We start from the raw sequence: 18,302 nt of genomic DNA on the forward strand, positions 1-18,302 counted from the left end.
CATAACATGCCAGGGAATTGTGCGAGTTGCGACAGTGACAGGTGCCGGTCAATTATAAAACCTAGAAAGTAACCGCGCAGCGGGGTATGTAGAGGCGGGGCAGAAGGAAGCTATTCAGAACAGGGCCAACGACTGATGGAGCGTTGGGGAAATAAGCGGTCGTATTTAGCGGGGCGGGTGTCATATAATAATAACCAGGACCGACAAGAAGATACGAGACTGCAATTATGGAAACAGAAGAAGAGTAAAATATACAAAAGACCGAAGAGTACACCGTGCAGGCGCTGCGCCACAGTATGGAGACGTCCAGAGTGGCTAAATGCAGGAGAAAAAATAAAAAAAAGGTCGAGCTCGGTCTGCACGACCACGTCAGAGAGCGTCGGTCTAATAAGAAAGGAAGACTATGCAGAAGCCACATTAAATGGCGTAGAATAGAACAACCAAGACCAGCTACACAGGAAAAAACAATGAAAAGAACGATAGAGACGACCAGAAGAAGAGAACAAAAGGGAGAGAAAGAGAAGGGCATGCGAACTGGGACCTGGAAGTCTTAATTAGTCGCGTACCAGGAATAGTTCTGGACCATTTGCGAAACCCTGGACAAGCCAGGACTACCCTCGAACCCCGTTTGGAGACATTGAGCGTAGTGGGGGAACCAGTAACCCGATTCGCAGGTAAACGATCCGTCTAGAGAGCGTCAACTATCACAGATAATCCTGGCGCGATTTGTGCGATCGACGCTGGGTCGGGATTCGAGTAGTGATGTGACCAGGATGGTAATTGGCGCAGGCACTTCTCCTTTTCTCTGCTTCCCTTTCTTGATCTGATGAATTATCTTCTGTAATCCCGACCTCTGTTATCGACGGTCTCAATCCTGGAGTCTATCTAAATCAGCCGAAGTCACGAGCAGGCTGGCGAATTATCTTTTGAAAGCCGTGAACCTTGACCAAGCTGGGAACAACATGTAAGGACAGCAGAGGCAAGGCCCGCAGACAGTGGAAGGAATCCATGCCCGCGGCCCACTCCTGGTCGTTACCGCTATTCTAACTGGTAAGTACCATTGCCTTCCATGGTTGGGGATTGTTCAACGGCATCGCTTGACAGGTCGACATGGAGTTGAGTGGCGTGAGATAGCGGGAAGACCGTCGTGCGCTGAACCGGCCATTTGCCGTGGGCCAACGCGCGGATGGCAGATGCAGGCATCAGCCAAGCATGCTGGTGGTCACTGTTAAGTCTTCTGTCAGTTGTCAGTCAGGATTGCCGCAGTCGACTAGTGCTTTGTAAGGACTAAAAAGCGAGCTTCGAGCTCAAACTGGTCTGTGTGTTATGGAGAAAATGGATGCTGATTTGACGCTGACCGGAGATTTTCGCGGCGGCGACCCAAGCCGGTCAGGTGGTAGTCACTGACCGTCACTGATGGTCACTGACTATTCGGAGAGGCCGAGTTTAGCATCTCCATTTTAATTATAGCAACACCTGCGGCCCTTCATTATCTTCCGCCCACAATGGGATTTTGGAGTCCTTGAGGAATCACCTACATTGCACTGTCTACTTTGTTATCTCTAGAGAGTTCCAAGTCAACTTCCTCTCACTCTCACTCGGCCGTGTGTGCTCGAATTCGCAACAAGGTACTACACTCAACCCTGGTACACCGGAAGGTTCGCCCCGATCCATTCAACTCCCCCATCCAGTCACATCGTCTATGGCCCCCATCACACAAAACGAAATGGATATTTGCCTCGATCCACTCTCACAACGGCCAAACATGATATACTTTGTTCCTTCGCGTGCCTTTCACGCAACCAGTGACATCCCCGAAGCTACAGGCTGCACACAGCAGCTGAGACCGAGGACTGAACCCGGTGGATCCCCGCTGCCTTAGCAAACCACAGTCGGCCCCTAATTCCCTATCTGCAATCCTTTCAAATCAACTAAAGTAAGAAAAGTGCCTCATTGCCCCCCGATCCGAGGGAAATGCGGAGTCGCTGAGCCGTGGGTCTTGATCCGCCGCTAGACATTCAACACGGGGCGACAATCACGCCTGATTGACGGATCCAAGGTGAACGGGGCCTGGCTCAGCAATTAGCACCACGGGCGCGCTGAACCAACTACGAAGGGCTTTTGCCCGACAGAGTGAAGCAAAGGCCCCCCCCCTGCCTTTTTGTGAATGTGATTCAGTGGGACAGCGGTTAACTGACTTCTGGCCTACCTACTATATCTGAACTTAACCCCTCCCTCGTCTCCCCTAAGCGATGTGACATATGCCAATCACGAAGCATCTAGATTTGTTCACAGTTGGTTGTTTACCGTGTCTGTCTAGGACGGAAAATACATGCGACCAGGGGCGAAAACAGAAGGAAGGTGCGTGATGATAGACTACTGCAGATCCGATCCGATCCCAAGGCAAGCCAGGAAAGAAGCCACGGTCGGTCGGTCGGTCGGTTGGCGCTGCAGGAACTGGGGCGCCATCATGCTCATGCGCCAGGGATTTTCAGCTGAACGTGTGAATGCTACGAGTTCCACTACAGAATTAGGCTTGCAGCTCGACTATTTACGTGGGATTCGATAGCTTATGCTGTACACCAGGCTCTCTTATATTATTCGCTTCGTGTCTTCGTCGATGGTGAACAATGTTTGATGGGGAAAACCATAACTGAAGAAGGGTAGGAAAAAGAAAGCAACACAAGGGCGGATTGGATGGATGCATGTCACCCTGCACGGATCTTTGACCACATCCAGGGGAAATCTCCGGGCAATATCCAACAATGCCTGCCGGGATCTCCTTAATGGCCCTGACTTCTTGTCACACCGTCAGATCCAATAACCGAATCGTATTTGCCAGTTACACAATGGCCGACCCGATCGACCAGGTCCGGCACTTCTTAGTGGCACCCAGGCCAAGTTATCACATTATCCCTCACACCGTCAACCGCGACTCCAGTTCGCAACATGTACACAACAGCATATTTTCAGACCAAAGCTTGAATTCCCCTAAAACGCCAGTAACCTGTAAAGAAAGAAGAAGAGATAGCAGAAATATGAACCGGAATATCACATTGCGACCCTCCTCTGGGTCTAAGCAGCAGCTCCGAACCTCTTCTTCCGAGCTTCCATGGCCTGGACGTCCTTTTCACTCCAATTAGTGGTCTTGGCCCCAGCAGCAGCAGTAGCACCACCACCATTCTGTTGCTTCTGAGGACGACCTTGACCCTGGTTACGGTTCCCACCGTGTCCTCCTCTGCCGCGGAATCTGTTCCTCCCTCCAAGATCCCTCTTCTTCCCGCCGCGACCACCACCACCGCTCTGCTCATCACCGCGACCTCTCTTGCGTGACTTCTCCTCCTTCTCCGGCAACGCCTCATCCAACTTTTTCACACCAACTTCCCCAGGAGCCGGAGCCGCAGTACCGAACCGCTTCGCCCGCTCAAGCTGTTTCTCCGCCGCCTCAATCGCAGCCTTGGACTCCTCCGTGACACCGAACTTCTCCGCGCGAGCCTTTCTCTTCTTCAATTCCTCCTCCATCTCCGTAATCGGCAACCCAGCGGAGTAAGTAACTGCCGGCTTCTTCTCCTCCTCTCCCTCCTTCTCGGTAGCGCCAGCTGCGGCAGCAGCAACAGCACCCTCTTCTTCCTTCGCCTGCTGCTGCGCAGCATCACCAGGTTGTTCCACTTTCAAATCATTCGCCGTCGCGGGATTCGCCTCCTCATCCAACTTCTGATTCGGGACCTTGACAGGATTCTCTACCTCGCCTTTTCCACCGGCCGCGATGGCCGCCGCGCCCGTCGCAGTCGACGCCTTAGCAGCCGCCTCACCAGCAGGGACCTCATCGTCTTCCCAGTCAATGACATCGTCTGTGTTGTTATCGCCACTACCCTTCGTAGCAGCGGCAGCAGCAGGCTTCTCCTCAGACGGGGCAGCACTGTTATCGTTCTCCTGTAGCCGAGCGACCATCTCTGCTTTCTTGCCCGTATGGGGGAGATTGCGCGACTTGAGGATCTCGATTAATTCGGCGTTGGTCTTCTTGCTGTAGTCGGTAGCCATTTTGATGAGATGTAATGCGATAGGAGGATAGGAAGTGAGGTAGGTAGGTGCGTATCGTAATAGACCAGGGTAATGGTAAGGTATGTGAGCGCGCAAGCAAGTTGCGACAGACGGACGAATTGGGGGGGTGAGATGGGGATTGAAATAGATCAAAAGAAATAAGCAAGCAATTGACTGATTACACTCTTACAACCACCATGCGCAATAACGAATTCAATTTAAATAATTGAGAAAGGAAAAAACCGTGAATGATGATTGTTGTTGTGGTGGTTGTATTGAAAGAAAGAGGAGAATGAAAAGAGATGGATGGGGGAGGAGAGGTGGGTGTGGATGGGAGCAAAGAAGGTCCGTCCGGAAGTGGTGGTTGAGCTACGCGTTTTTGGGGAAACGCGGGTGTTCCAGGTTCCAGTTCTCAGCTCTGACTGTCTACCTGGCTGTTCTGGCTGGCCAGTGAGTCTGCCGGAGCTTACCGGTTTTGGGAGAGACAATGGAGTCACGTGAGTGAAACATATGACATAATCGCATAATGGATGGGCAGCTTCTTTATTGGATTTGAGTTTCTACTTTGTTCAACTGTCATTATGATGGAATGGGATCTACCCAATGAGAATGGATATTATTAGTAGAATGTTAGTTCATGTATGTGCTTGCTTGCTTCTGATCTGAAACTTTGTTGAGGTTGGATGACAGCTGAAAGGCAGATGAATTAGATGGATAGATCCCGCATAACTGCTAGTTAGTGTTTGAGTGGTGGCGGAGCTTGTCGGTCAGATTGTGGCTGAGAAGTTAGTAAGTTGGTGTTAAATTTATGTGTTGCTTCTGTCTGTCGCTTAACTTTATGTGGAATTATTGGGCGCATCTGCCAGCTGAAGCACAGACTTTGTGTGTTGACGTGGTGCTTGGATGGGCGCTCTGATGGCGGAGAAATGCGGGCGTGGCTGAATTTAAGCGCTGTAGTTGGCGGTTGAGTTATAGAAGCTGCTGATTATAGGTTGTGTGGGTATAGACATTAAGTTGCTATGGCTCTGTCGAGATGGAGAGTGTGTGGTTTATGCTACTGTAGTAGACGGAATATGTCGATAGTATCTTATCTTGGTTTTATAAAACAGTACGACTGGAGCCCTTCTGTCTCTGTGGCATAATAACTATGTATTTAGGTTGCTCAATAAAATAGGCTGTTAAAGCCAATAGTCACCAGCGCAAACTACCATAATCACCTGATAATAAATGTATACCCTCCCTCACATCAAAGCACAAGAGCAAACCTCCAGCAACCAGCTACTAATCATTGAATGGAAGCATATTCACCATCATCCATAAAACCAATACTCCGCCGCATATTCCACCTCAAACTCGCCCTCCTGTCCTTCGCAGGTAGCCGGACTAACACCACCAGCCGTATAAACGCGATACACCTCCTAGCATTATTATTAATACCAATTATCCCAAGCACACAAGCACAAACACAGAAACAGAGGCAACACAAGACATACCTTAATCCCCTCTCCCTCAATCTCCACCAACTTAAGCCACGGCACATCCACACTTTTCGGGGCATTAGCACTAGCAACCTTCTTCATCGTAGCCCAATCATCATCCCCACTAAACCTAAGATCGAAGGACGGCTGCCCATTCCCCGTAAAGCAATGTTCGCCGAGAATGCCCTCTCCCGCACCAGCCAGGCTGATCAACGTGGCGAGGAAGTCCAGCGTTTCGAGGGGAATGCCTTGCACGAGGGCAGGGAGGTGGTGCAGGAGCTCCTCGTCGACCGAGGCGATGCAGGAGGCATCGAAGAGGGTGGCCAGGGCGCCGACGGAAGTGGGTTTGCTGGTGGTGTTCTGAGGTGAAGAGCAAGTGTAGTTTTGAGTTCCTCGGCCGAGGGCAACGTGCTGGAGGGTGAGGTTGGTGGCTGGGGTGGGGAGAGCTGTGAGGTTGTAGTTGATGTTGAGAGTGGTGGTATTGAGCGAGCAGGAAGTGAGGTCAAGGCCTTTGAGGGTGGAGATGGTGGAGCTGAAGATGGAGGTGGTGGTTAGGATGTCGTTGGCGTTGGTGTCAATGTCGGTGTCGGTGTTATTGGAATCATCGGGGGTGGAGTGTGGGATTGCGGTGACGAGGAGGGGAAGGAGAAAGACGAGGAGGTAGTTGAAAAGCATCATGGTGGAGATGTTTGTTTCTTGGATGATAGATGAGTAGCTTGCGAACGGTTTGAATTGTGAGTTCCTGTTCTCAACTCAAGCAGAGGAAGAAGTGGGCTGGTGGTGAGGAGAAAGCTGTTCTGATGGAAGGAAGCATCGACATATATAACTAGAAAGTGAATGATCCACTCAGTTATTGCAGATACTGATATTCACTGGTTCAACACCTATGCACTTAATATCAATTCTCAAAAGAAATATAGTATAACCAGTCTGCCTTGACAGCCCTCAGGATTCTCTCTAAGCCATGCTGGATCAATCCAGTCCAACTGATACACGCAAGCAACGATATGTTGGATAGCCAGATACACTGCCCCAGCACAAAGTAGCCGGTAAGGACTGGAGTCAACGATACAGAAGCCTTATTCCAAAGTAGCAGAAAGAATAACTTCAGTATCCTTGATATCTCGCATGCAAAGACAATCCGCAGGCAACAACCCTCCAACATTCAACCAAGTCAGTCGGACATAGCATGGACCCCCGGCCAGCAAGCTATATCCTATAGGCAGCACAGGCGCTACACCCAAAGTAGCCTTGCGGATATAGCCACAAGCCTGTGTAATCTACCTTGAAATCTGTCTAACAAGCATTCGTGGACGGCAGTGGGTGTGAGACGCGCATAAAACCAACAAGGTTTGATGTAAGCGCCGTTGCCCTCGTGGCCATGCATCGGCCGATGAAAACAATTCCGAACCAGAATCTCTTAATTTAGGTACACCTGCGGTCGTATAGCCGAGTTAGCGCCTGCTTTTATTATTCGATATAATCGTGGGGAGTTGGTGGAGTTACATACATGCACAATGTCATGCGCAGTTCGTGGCACACAATGTCCTTTAAAGCTATTGGTGCTGTGTGAAATTAACCCTGCGCGTAGGCGATTTGGTACGCCAGCTGCAGTGACATAGTATGTGGCTACTTGCATGCAGAGATATCTCAGACCGCTTGGTTGTTTCTATTCGCAGCTCTGAACGCACAGCGTATTCTTTATGTCGACACCCCACAAAAAGGCTTGGAAAGATGGCTCATATGTGATGGAGGCGCTTATTTTTATGACATGGTTACTGCTTGCTATAAGCCGCGGTGACTTCGAAGGAAATACTGTGAGCATAATCAGTCGTGCTTCCGTGTCAGGCATTATTATGTTGAATCTATGGGGATACTGAGACGTGCGATGGGTAGCGGTGCACCAGATTATAGTCTTTGAAGCATTACCTACAGATCCAAATTGTCATACAATGTGGAGCTGATATCATCAATCGCTAACAGTATGTCTTTACCTAATCTTCACTCAAGCTTAGTAAAACTCCCCTTCTCGATCGCTGCATCCATCATCCGATCGCCATTAATGAGACTCGTCGTACAAATCACAATCTTCCGTCTGGGAGCTTCCTGCGCTGCGATAAATCTCAGCGCCGCAATTTCTGTGAACGTAATTCCACCCAAAAAGAAAACATAAACCGTCTTGATCGCGTTATTGCCACTAATAGTCTGCCGCGCCCTGATAGCCTTATCATCGCCCTTCTGTACAATGCTAAATGTAGCGCCCCGAGCACTCTTCACTACGTCCTCAAAACCGAGCCACCCCGGGGACGAGGCGCTTGCTGGACTGGGCGTCGCCGCAGTGATAGGCCCACCTCTGACGAGAGAAAGGATATACGGTTTCTGCAGAACACATTGAACGAGACGAATGCTGAGAGGGGCGAAACCGCTATAGACATACGCAACGTCATTGGGGTCCTTTTCGCTGACCTCTTCGACAACCAGTCGGAGGTTCTTGCGGAGGTAGCCGTAGTTGGTCTTGGTGCCGGTCTGGGCGCCAGCGGTGGGGAGGAGCATGGTGGTGGCGGAAGAACGAGGCTGAAGAAGTTCCATTTTCTCGAGAGCCCAGAAGGTAAGAAGGTGTTGATGGCCATATGCTTGGATGATTTGGCGTTTAAAATTTTCGAGGTCGCGTGGCCGGAGACCACCGGACATGCAGGATTCAAGACAGAGCAGACGGAGAATGGTCTTCAGAGGAACATCGCGAGCAATGAGCTCCTCAACGGCGTCGTGATGGTATGTAGCGTCAGCGCCAGCGGCATTGTTCTGCTGCACTTCAAGAATCTTGCGGAAGATATCTGAGCGAGTAGTTCTCATTATTTCTTCGGCAAGGTTGGTGTGGACTCGGAGACTTTGATGTTCCAGTTGGTAAGTGGGAAGTTTGTTGACGAACTCGCGGAGCTCAGAGGTGGTTTTGGCGGCATGCCGGCTTTCGTAGTCGCTTTCCAGACGGCGTGCGACCTTGTTCAAGATGTCACCTACGATGGCGAAGTTGGCGTCACGCAGCTGGCTGAAGAGTTGGTCAGACGAGTCCAGTTGGACTTTCCGCTTTTGTCCTTGTTTTGAGGATTGCTGGGGGGCTTTAGAAGACTCCTGGGCTTGAGGCACTGCCGTAGTCCCGACGATGGAGGTGTCCACATCTGCTTGGTTGTTCTTGATGCCCACCGTTTCATCGATCAAGCCTTCGTAGGTCAGTTGTGTGAGGAGCGCAGTTCCAAAATCGACTTCCCGATCGATGATGATAAGGCTTTCAGTGTTTGCGCTAGGGAGAAGGCCTCTGGCAGAGACTCCAGCCAACCCCGAGCTCTCTTCAGCATCAAGCTCCTTTCTCATCCGCAGTAGGAGGTCTGCAAGGCGTCGGGCATGGTCACCCTTGCCAATGATACGAGGGAAATAGCCATGTCTCTGCTGGATGTCCATGAGGGCTTTTGCGGAGTGGAAAATACATGCCGGATCCTTGTGCTGTGTGCCACCAGGTGTTAATTATGTTTGACACACAGGAAGTTGTGCTCTTCCTTACCAGGTACAGGTCACCAAAGGAGTCTTCCAGCTCCAGAGACAGCACATCTTGCTCCAAAGGAGCAAAGTACAGTGGAAATTCGGCAATATTCACGTCGCCTATGATGCCAGCTTCTTCAAGAATGGAATTGCTTACGAGGGTCCGCCTCGGAACCCAAAATATGGAGATTTCATGCTCAACATTGCCGTTGCGCTGGAGGCGTTGAATCTGTTCTAGAGGCATGTTAGCTCATACTGATGGCATTCAATCGGACGCGACTTGAAAGAAAGCCTTAGAGATGAGCTGTATACAATCTCTCTATGTTGGGATCTCTTGACTGACTACGTAGAGTTGGAAGATAGATCTGCGTAATCTACTGTTTGTCCCGAAGAGATATAGAGGCATAGCTTCGCCAATGATCGCAAGACGAGGCACAGGAGAGAGAGATAGAGAGAGAGAGAATTTACAATGGGATAAGGCGACGGGGTGGTGATCCGGAAGAAATGGACATACCTGCCACGGCCCGCACCTGGCGTATCTTTTCCGCGTGGACTAGGAAGACGACGTTGCGCTGAGAGGAGTCCACGTTGCCATTCTCGAGCAGGAACACGCGATCTACACCGTATTCCTGGAGCAGCGAGAACTTGACGAACAGCCCGACTGGACCAGCCAGATCCTGACTGACGACAAGGTTTTTCTTACCACGTACCTGCACCACGAGATTCAGCTCATGCACGGAGGCGAGGAGGATCACTGCTGCCTTGAGGGACACGTTGTTGGAGGCTTACTCACGCCTTCAAGGAGAGTTAACAAATCCCTACGCGCCTTGTCCCTAAAATAGTCTGCATCAGACCCTGGATACGGCGCCATGGCTGCGGTGAAGCATGCTCCGGCGATGTGATTGGGGAGGAGGAAAAGGGAAGAAGGGAAGAGGATGAGGGAGAGAGGAAAGGCGGAAGCCAAACGAAGGCAACCATCAACTCGAAGTGGGAAAGTTTGCACGTTTGCAGCCACTGGTTCGTGGCTGCGAAAAGGGTCCAGCCACCCCACTAGCCGTTTGGGGATTAGTGCGAGCACTGCCTGTCATATTGGTGGTTCTGATACCGTCAATACTCTCACAACTAACTTTTTTTCTGTGTCGAATGATGTATCAGAATTACCCTCCGCCTTGGGTCTCGACCCTCCGTCCAATAATGCCTAAGGAGGCGTTTCCCTGACGGCTGCTGCTCCCCTGACCAACTGGATTATTATTATCGTTGGTTTCACATCTTTCGCGCTGGTCCCTCTCTGATCCCCTTTTCTACCTCCATCTGTCCTCTTTTCACATTATATCCTTTCGTTCACCGGATTAATCGCTACTAGCATTGTCTTGACCGTCTCTCATCCTCATACTTGACAACTAATCTCACTCGCATTCCACGCCATGGGCCGATTCGGTTTCAAAAAGTCCGGGGACGATGACGAAGATTCCGGCAACCGTCTGGCACTTTTCGGCTCCAGATCGAAGAGCAAGAGCCCTGCGCCGCCTGCTAACCCCTACGCTAAACCTATCCCGACCGACCCTTACACCAAGGCCAAGATGCAGGCGGGTGTGGCTCCTCTGCCAGCCGGAGAACAACCGCCCGCAGCTGGCCCCTCTGGTGCCCATAACATCCCCGGAGATAACAAGTATCAAGGGTATGCGCCAAATCGATATGGAAACCAAGGCGGCTATGGATCCGACCGCTTTGGTGGCGGGGGTCCTGCTGCCCCTGCCGCTTCCCGGTACGGCCCTGGCGGCTATGGAGGATTAGGTAGCGCCGATCCCAATGACCCCGCGGCGGCAGATGGCAACAGAGATGCGCTTTTTGGAGGGGCTCGGGATCGGGCACAGCAACAACAGCAGGCCGGCCCTCCCCCGCCTTACTCCGAGGGCGGAGCTGCGTATGGCGGAGGCAGCAACGAGTACAACACTTCCACATACCAGGAGCGCCACCTTACTGCTGAGGAGGAAGAGGAGGAAGAAATTCAGACCATCAAGCAGGATATCCGTTTCATCAAACAGGGCGACGTCGCCTCAACTCGCAATGCACTCCGTGTGGCTGCCCAGGCCGAAGAGACGGGTCGAGAGACACTTGCTCGTTTGGGTGCTCAGGGAGAGCGTATCCATGATGCCGAGAAGAGTTTGGATGTTGCTACAGTCGAGGGACGGATCGCGGAGGAGAAGGCTAAGGAGTTGAAAACACTCAACAAGAGTATGTTCGCTGTGCACGTGTCCAACCCTTTCACCAGTTCCCGGCGCCGGCGAGAGCGTGATGAGCGAATCTTGAACACCCACCGAGCAGAGCGGGAAACTCGCGAGGGTACCGAGAAGGAGGCTTTCAAGACCAACCAGCGGATGGAGCGCACGTTCAGAGACATCGACAAGGAGGCGGCCAAGCAGACCACGCGCAACAGGACCAACATTACCGATCGTGCCAAGTACCAATTCGAGGCGGACAGCGAGGATGAGGCGATGGAGAACGAGATCGAACAGAATTTGGACCTGCTTGGAGGAGCTGCGAGCCGCCTGAATGGACTTGCTCGGGCGACAGGTCGCGAGCTGGACGAACAGAACCGTCATTTGGAGCGTATCACGGCCAAGGTAAGTCCTCTGGAGCTCTTGTCACGAACTCGAATCTTGACTAACTGCGCTGTAGAGCGACTTTGTCGACGATCAGATCGCCATGAACCGGGCCAAGCTGGACAGAATCCACTAGGCTTGCTCTTAGAACCATCACTGACCGCCTGGTGCCGTCGATTTTCAACTGTGCATATCACCACTTGCTACCATATCCTTGGCGTTTTGGGTATTATACTACATTATGCTTACTATCGGCCTTTTGGTCATTGCTTTTCGCATACGGAGGAAGTAATAGTCGCGAATAGAGATGTCAACCATTTTAGCTCATTCTCAGGACTTTCCATATCGCTTAGACGTAGTCTGACGGCTCTTTGGGTGTCTTCTGCATCCAATTCCGCACATCGTTGCAATTGAGTAAACTTCTTCCTATGAGCTCCGAGAACACATGCTTTCTAAAGGTCAGCTCTAAGCACTCTTACCGTACTACTCAGGTCCTTAGCATCATTCAGCCCAGTCTAGTAATCGTGTCCTCCTTCGACAGGCTACATGCCCAATAGCCGAAGCACATGCACCCACCACCGTTCAAACTAATATCACACCCATGCCATGCCATACACTCTATACAGCAAGTCCACCGACCCATGCCGTCCCAAATCAGCAGGTAATAATTATGAAGCAAAACAAAAGCAGCCAACAAAGCCTGAAACACCACATATATTATATCATATTACACCCCCCTCCGCTCATTAGACAGGCACATAGTCTCATCATCAATCCTTGCAACCCCACTCCCCACACACATACAGCAAGTAATCAAATCAGTAATTAAGTCCGAATCCCACAACATTGGCAAAGAAGAAAGGAATTAATTTTGAAAAGAGAAGCTGACGTATACAACCCATGTACAGACAACCCGATCTAACTAAGAACGGTATGTCGACAGTAGTGGTCTAGTATGCCCCACTGCGCGTGTGTGCGTATGCTATGGCCTCACGGAAACCGTTATTAATCTGCTACATAACAGTCGCATATTGGGCTGAAACACGGTGGGAACTGTGATCAAAAGAGACAGATGTCTTTTTGTATTATTGTTTTCAGATGTCTTCTTCTGGATATTGAGGAAATTTCATGATTTTTCTCTGTTTCTGGACGTTTTGTGGTTTGTTTCCGCGTGGAGTTGCTTTTTAGCCGCGTGGAGATGGCATGATGTCATTTTGATTTTTTGTTCGGTTGGAGCAGCTTTTGGTTTCAGGTGCTCAATTATAATTTATTCGTTTCATTCAGATTTTCGAATGAGATCTAATTACAAATAATTAATTTGGTATCAAAGAGCTGTTAGGCTTGAAAGATTGTGACCGGTCATTACTTGTTTGTGGTAAGTAATCGGACGGTTGTACGAGAGTATGGATGAAGTTGGAAGAGCTTCGGCTGCAAATGTGATACTATCCTGTATACATAATGTATATACCTCAGAACCATGTGCATGAGGATGCGTTTTGGATTAGATGTCTTCTTCTATGTGAAATATTCCGTAATATTCGGTTCTGGGATAGATGAAGTGGTCGTCAAAATAGTAGTAAATACCGTTGGTGGTAGAGGTCAATTTGATATATCATGATATATATATCCGGTTCGAATAATGAAGAGTATGTGTATTCAAGGACCTCGATCCAATGCCACAGCGCGAATCCGATTGTATGTAGGAGATGCACCTCAGTCTATAATTAGTGTTCTCGCACAATGGAAACTGGTTCCTTGGTACAAACAACTTCAAGCATGACATTGTGGCAGGACTGTAGGCGGAGCAAGCTCTAGGAATGTTCGTTGGATTATGAGCACCAAAGTCCCTAGATCATGGGACAATTTATTAATCTTAGCAGACACCAAATTGTGTACTAATTACCTCATTTGTGAGGCGTTTCATGAGGGAAAAAATGCGCAGTACTAACTACTTGTATGGACTTCGGTCACTGCAGCTATGCATACCAAAACAAGTGGTGATATATAGCCATGAAACAGTCTTACATATTCAATATCCTGTTCACATCACGATGTACATTTTTCCTGAATAGGGATCCATTTTTCGTACTTTCTGGAGCCTCAGTGTGAGCCTTATAGATGTGATATAACACTGTATCGAAACGTAGTATCTGATTCACTAATTTGCTGTTGTGGCAATCTGAAGGCAACGGGTATAACCATCTCTACATACAACGAAGCTACAAAGTTGATATAACATTCAAATGATTATGTCTAACACATCCAGGGCCGTTGAGAAAAACAAACGGACCCAAATGAATAATATCAAAGGGTGAGTGATCTAAAGGTGAGATAAAGCGAAAGCCATGACAGCTACATGGCCATCACGTGCCTCATCTTAGTCATCAATCTAGTCCCGCCGCCGAACTTCACCTCACGTCCTCTTGATATTTTCATCGCGAGACATCAGCGCATCACCCTCCACGCCCCCAAGGTCGCTGCTATTGTCCGTTTTTGATCCGAATGTAGCTGCTGTTACCCCTGCCTGGGAGTGTTCGTTCTCTTTCTCGTCTTTGGGATCTCCACAACCGCCACCATGTCCGACGGTAGGTAACCCTCTGATCGCGAATCTTGCTTCTGATGATAGGCTGACAATCTCTTTTAGCTGATTTCGAAGCTGTCCGGAAGCTCCAAGCTGAGCGGAACGCTGCTGCATCTGCGAAGAAAGGTTCTAGGACCTTTGATCCGTCTAGCCAGCGCACTGACAACTCGACCAAGGCCTCCCTGACTGAATCCTTCGATACCACCCTCTACGAACGCGAGGGCGCTGACAGATATGCGGGATACGACACATCCATCGCCGTTAATGGCGAAGATGAAGACATGGAGGATGCGGACGGAGGCCACCGTCTGGTGGGCCAATATACCGCGACAAGGAGCCAGATCGATGAATTTGCCCAAGGCAATGGTGTGGAAGAGGAGGACGTTCTTCTGGGCCGCGAGAAGGCGGCCAGGATTGCTGATCGCGAAACGGACTATCAGAAGCGTCGCTTCAACCGCGGTCCGCTGACGCCTACACGAGCTGATCCGTTTGCCGCGAACACACATGCAAACGTGGAAGGAGAGGGCCAGACCTACCGTGAGGTTATGGCTCTACGTGAGCTTGAGAAAGAAGAAGAGCGTGTTCAGAAGCTGATCGCAGAGAAGCAGGCTCGTGGAGAGGACGATGTTCAGGAGCATGAGGCCACCTTGAAGTCGGAGGACAAAGAAAACGCCGAAGCTGGCTCGACCGTTTCGGTCGCCACCGGTCGCAAGCGTAAACAACGGTGGGATGTGTCATCTGAGCCTACTGAGTCGGCTGAAGCTGAGGCCTCGCAGCCCGCAGACACCAAGGCCAAGAGATCCCGCTGGGATCAAACGCCTGCACCTGCCGTCCCTGGCGCCGCCGCCGAGGAAGCCCCTAAGCGTCGTTCTCGATGGGATCAAGCGCCGGCCATTGCGGCATCCACCCCCGTGGGTAACCAAGGGCTTGCTACCCCGATGCATCCTTCTCAAGTAGGTGTGCCTATGATGCCCACCAGCTTTGGAACTGATATCTCTGCGCGCAATGCTCCTCTGTCGGATGAAGAACTTGATATGATGCTGCCCTCGGAGGGCTACAAGATCCTCGAGCCTCCTCCGGGCTACGCCCCAATCCGGAACCCCGCGAGAAAGCTTATGGCGACACCGGCACCAATGGCCAGTGCGACAGGAGTTGGAGGTTTTATGATGCAGGAGCCAGAGAGCGCCCGTGCGATGGGCAAGCAGCTACCGACCGAAATTCCCGGTGTTGGTGACTTGCAGTTCTTCAAGCCGGAAGATATGGCCTACTTTGGAAAACTTATGGAAGGTGGGGATGAGAGTGCGATGTCCGTGGAGGAGCTGAAGGAAAGGAAGATTATGAGACTGTTGCTGAAAGTGAAGAACGGCACTCCGCCTATGAGAAAGACTGCACTGCGTCAGCTTACAGACAACGCGCGGCAGTTCGGTGCCGGCCCTCTCTTCAATCAGATTCTCCCACTTCTTATGGAAAAGTCCCTTGAAGACCAAGAGCGCCACTTGTTGGTCAAGGTTATTGACCGTGTCCTGTACAAGCTGGATGATCTCGTTCGTCCCTATGTTCACAAGATCCTGGTCGTCATCGAGCCCTTGCTCATTGACCAAGACTACTATGCTCGTGTCGAGGGTCGTGAAATCATCTCCAACTTGGCCAAGGCGGCCGGTCTTGCCACGATGATTAGTACGATGCGTCCCGATATTGACCATGTCGATGAGTACGTCCGTAACACGACTGCTCGAGCATTTGCTGTCGTTGCTTCTGCGCTTGGTATCCCTGCACTTCTACCCTTCCTTCGTGCTGTGTGTCGGAGTAAGAAGTCGTGGCAGGCCAGGCACACTGGTGTCAAGATTGTTCAGCAAATTCCTATCCTTATGGGCTGTGCCATTCTTCCCCATCTGAAGGGGCTGGTCGACTGTATCGCCGACAACCTGAGCGACGAGCAAGCTAAAGTCAGAACCGTCACTGCTTTGGCCGTGGCTGCTTTGGCCGAAGCTGCCAACCCGTACGGTATCGAGAGTTTCGATGAGATCCTCAACCCCTTGTGGACTGGAGCTCGGAAGCAGCGTGGTAAGGGTCTGGCAGCGTTCTTGAAGGCAGTCGGTTACATCATCCCTCTCATGGACGAGGAATACGCGAACTACTACACTAGTCAGATCATGGAGATCCTTCTTCGTGAATTCTCCTCTCCCGACGAGGAGATGAAGAAGGTCGTCTTGAAGGTAGTGTCGCAGTGTGCTAGCACTGATGGTGTGACAGCCAGCTATCTGAAGGAGCACGTGTTGACCGACTTCTTTAAGAGCTTCTGGGTGCGACGTATGGCGCTGGACAGGAGGAACTATCGCCAGGTTGTTGATACGACCGTGGATCTTGGCCAGAAGGTCGGTGTGGGTGAGATCTTGGAGCGCGTCGTGAACAACCTCAAGGATGAAAGCGAGCCCTACCGGAAGATGACTGTGGAGACCGTGGAGAAGCTTATTGCAGCCCTTGGAGCTGCCGATATCTCCGAGAGGCTGGAGGAACGACTCATTGATGGTGTTCTCTATGCCTTCCAGGAACAGAGCATCGAGGATATTGTGATTCTGAACGGTTTCGGAACGGTGGTCAACGCCCTGGGCACTCGCTGCAAGCCTTACCTCCCTCAGATTGTCAGTACTATCCTCTGGCGGTTGAACAACAAATCCGCCACGGTCCGTCAGCAGGCTGCGGATCTGATCTCGCGCATTGCAATGGTCATGAAGCAGTGTGGAGAAGACGCTCTGATGGGCAAGCTTGGTATTGTGCTCTACGAATACTTGGGTGAAGAATACCCCGAGGTGCTTGGTTCCATCCTTGGTGCTCTTCGTTCGATCGTCACTGTCGTTGGTATCAACCAGATGCAGCCTCCTATCAGAGATCTGCTGCCTCGACTCACTCCTATCCTGCGTAACCGTCACGAGAAGGTGCAGGAGAACACGATCGACCTGGTCGGTCGTATTGCCGACCGTGGCCCCGAATCGGTCAACGCCCGCGAGTGGATGCGTATCTGCTTCGAGCTGCTGGACATGCTGAAGGCTCACAAGAAGGGTATCCGTCGTGCTGCCAACAACACATTCGGTTTCATCGCCAAGGCCATCGGTCCCCAGGATGTGTTGGCGACGCTGCTGAACAACCTCCGTGTCCAAGAACGTCAATCCCGTGTCTGTACCGCCGTCGCCATCGGTATTGTGGCTGAGACTTGTGCACCTTTCACCGTTCTGCCGGCTCTGATGAACGAATACCGTGTGCCCGAACTGAACGTCCAGAACGGTGTGCTCAAGGCCATGTCCTTCTTGTTCGAGTACATTGGCGAGATGGCCAAGGATTACGTCTACGCAGTCACGCCTCTTCTGGAGGATGCTCTCATCGATCGCGACCAGGTGCATCGGCAGACCGCAGCCAGCGTTGTCAAGCACATCGCGCTGGGCGTGGTTGGCCTTGGTTGTGAAGATGCGATGGTGCATCTGCTTAACCTGGTGTTCCCCAACATCTTCGAGACCAGCCCCCACGTCATCGACCGTGTCATTGAAGCCATTGATGCGATCCGGATGGCAGTCGGCACCGGTGTGGTCATGAACTACGTGTGGGCAGGCTTGTTCCACCCGGCGCGCAAGGTGCGCACGCCATATTGGCGACTGTACAACGATGCGTACGTGCAGAGTGCGGACGCGATGATTCCCTACTACCCCGGCCTGGAAGACGATGGTCTGGACCGGACTGAGTTGTCTATCATAGTTTGAACAAAAGCCAGCCAGCGCGTGTCATTTATCATCATCTTCTTCTCTGTCTCTGTACCCTCTTCTGCCGTGTGTTTTTCTATCTTCTCATCATATTGGGGCTTGTTCAATTACGGTGTTTCTCTGGCGGGATTTGGCGTGTCTGAACCATCTTTATCTAAGATATAGTAGTCTATGGCAATATCCAACATTTCAACGTTCAATATAATTCTATCCCATTTACTTTCCGTTAGGCACTTTCTGTAAGCCAAAGCAGTAATCAACTGATTGATCGAAGCGATCGATCTTTCCATTCCCGACCGATCCTCGACTATTT

The 18,302-nt window shown here is 51.0% G+C and overlaps 6 protein-coding genes across 6 annotated transcripts; 2 read left to right on the forward strand and 4 right to left on the reverse strand.

Annotated features, from left to right (window-relative positions):
* Positions 1-71: 71 nt before the first annotated feature.
* Positions 72-543, reverse strand: BDQ94DRAFT_154049 (uncharacterized protein; the record flags this gene model as incomplete). The annotated part of the gene is made up of 1 exon (XM_026768241.1): positions 72-543. A coding segment is annotated over exon 1 (415 nt), but the record flags the coding sequence as incomplete, so codon positions are not given.
* A 2,279-nt stretch (positions 544-2,822) lies between these two features.
* Positions 2,823-4,150, reverse strand: BDQ94DRAFT_117385 (SAP domain-containing protein). The gene has a single exon (XM_026763698.1). The coding sequence runs from the start codon at positions 4,039-4,041 to the stop codon at positions 3,076-3,078; it is 966 nt and encodes a 321-aa protein (XP_026620392.1). The 5' UTR covers positions 4,042-4,150; the 3' UTR covers positions 2,823-3,075.
* A 1,201-nt stretch (positions 4,151-5,351) lies between these two features.
* On the reverse strand, positions 5,352-6,197 carry BDQ94DRAFT_175700 (DUF3455 domain-containing protein; the record flags this gene model as incomplete). The annotated part of the gene is made up of 2 exons (XM_026772545.1): positions 5,352-5,459; positions 5,535-6,197. 2 exons carry the CDS (start codon positions 6,195-6,197, stop codon positions 5,352-5,354), a joined length of 771 nt encoding a protein of 256 aa, XP_026620393.1.
* Positions 6,198-7,509: 1,312 nt separating this feature from the next.
* Positions 7,510-10,173, reverse strand: BDQ94DRAFT_117401 (Sec1 family protein). Its single transcript, XM_026763699.1, has 4 exons — positions 9,847-10,173; positions 9,568-9,763; positions 9,076-9,287; positions 7,510-9,017 (listed from the first exon to the last, which is right to left on the reverse strand). The coding sequence occupies exons 1-4, from the start codon at positions 9,922-9,924 to the stop codon at positions 7,521-7,523; spliced, it is 1,983 nt and encodes a 660-aa protein (XP_026620394.1). The 5' UTR covers positions 9,925-10,173; the 3' UTR covers positions 7,510-7,520.
* A 117-nt stretch (positions 10,174-10,290) lies between these two features.
* BDQ94DRAFT_117414 (putative plasma membrane SNARE protein (Sec9)) lies at positions 10,291-12,022 on the forward strand. Its single transcript, XM_026763700.1, has 2 exons — positions 10,291-11,677; positions 11,733-12,022. Exons 1-2 carry the CDS (start codon positions 10,478-10,480, stop codon positions 11,790-11,792), a joined length of 1,260 nt encoding a protein of 419 aa, XP_026620395.1. The 5' UTR covers positions 10,291-10,477; the 3' UTR covers positions 11,793-12,022.
* A 2,092-nt stretch (positions 12,023-14,114) lies between these two features.
* On the forward strand, positions 14,115-18,194 carry BDQ94DRAFT_154058 (U2 snRNP complex subunit HSH155). Its single transcript, XM_026768242.1, has 2 exons — positions 14,115-14,241; positions 14,301-18,194. Exons 1-2 carry the CDS (start codon positions 14,232-14,234, stop codon positions 17,987-17,989), a joined length of 3,699 nt encoding a protein of 1,232 aa, XP_026620396.1. The 5' UTR covers positions 14,115-14,231; the 3' UTR covers positions 17,990-18,194.
* Positions 18,195-18,302: the final 108 nt, after the last annotated feature.

This window comes from Aspergillus welwitschiae (assembly GCF_003344945.1).
Source record: "Aspergillus welwitschiae strain CBS 139.54b unplaced genomic scaffold BDQ94scaffold_61, whole genome shotgun sequence".
NCBI classification, from domain to species: domain Eukaryota; kingdom Fungi; phylum Ascomycota; class Eurotiomycetes; order Eurotiales; family Aspergillaceae; genus Aspergillus; species Aspergillus welwitschiae.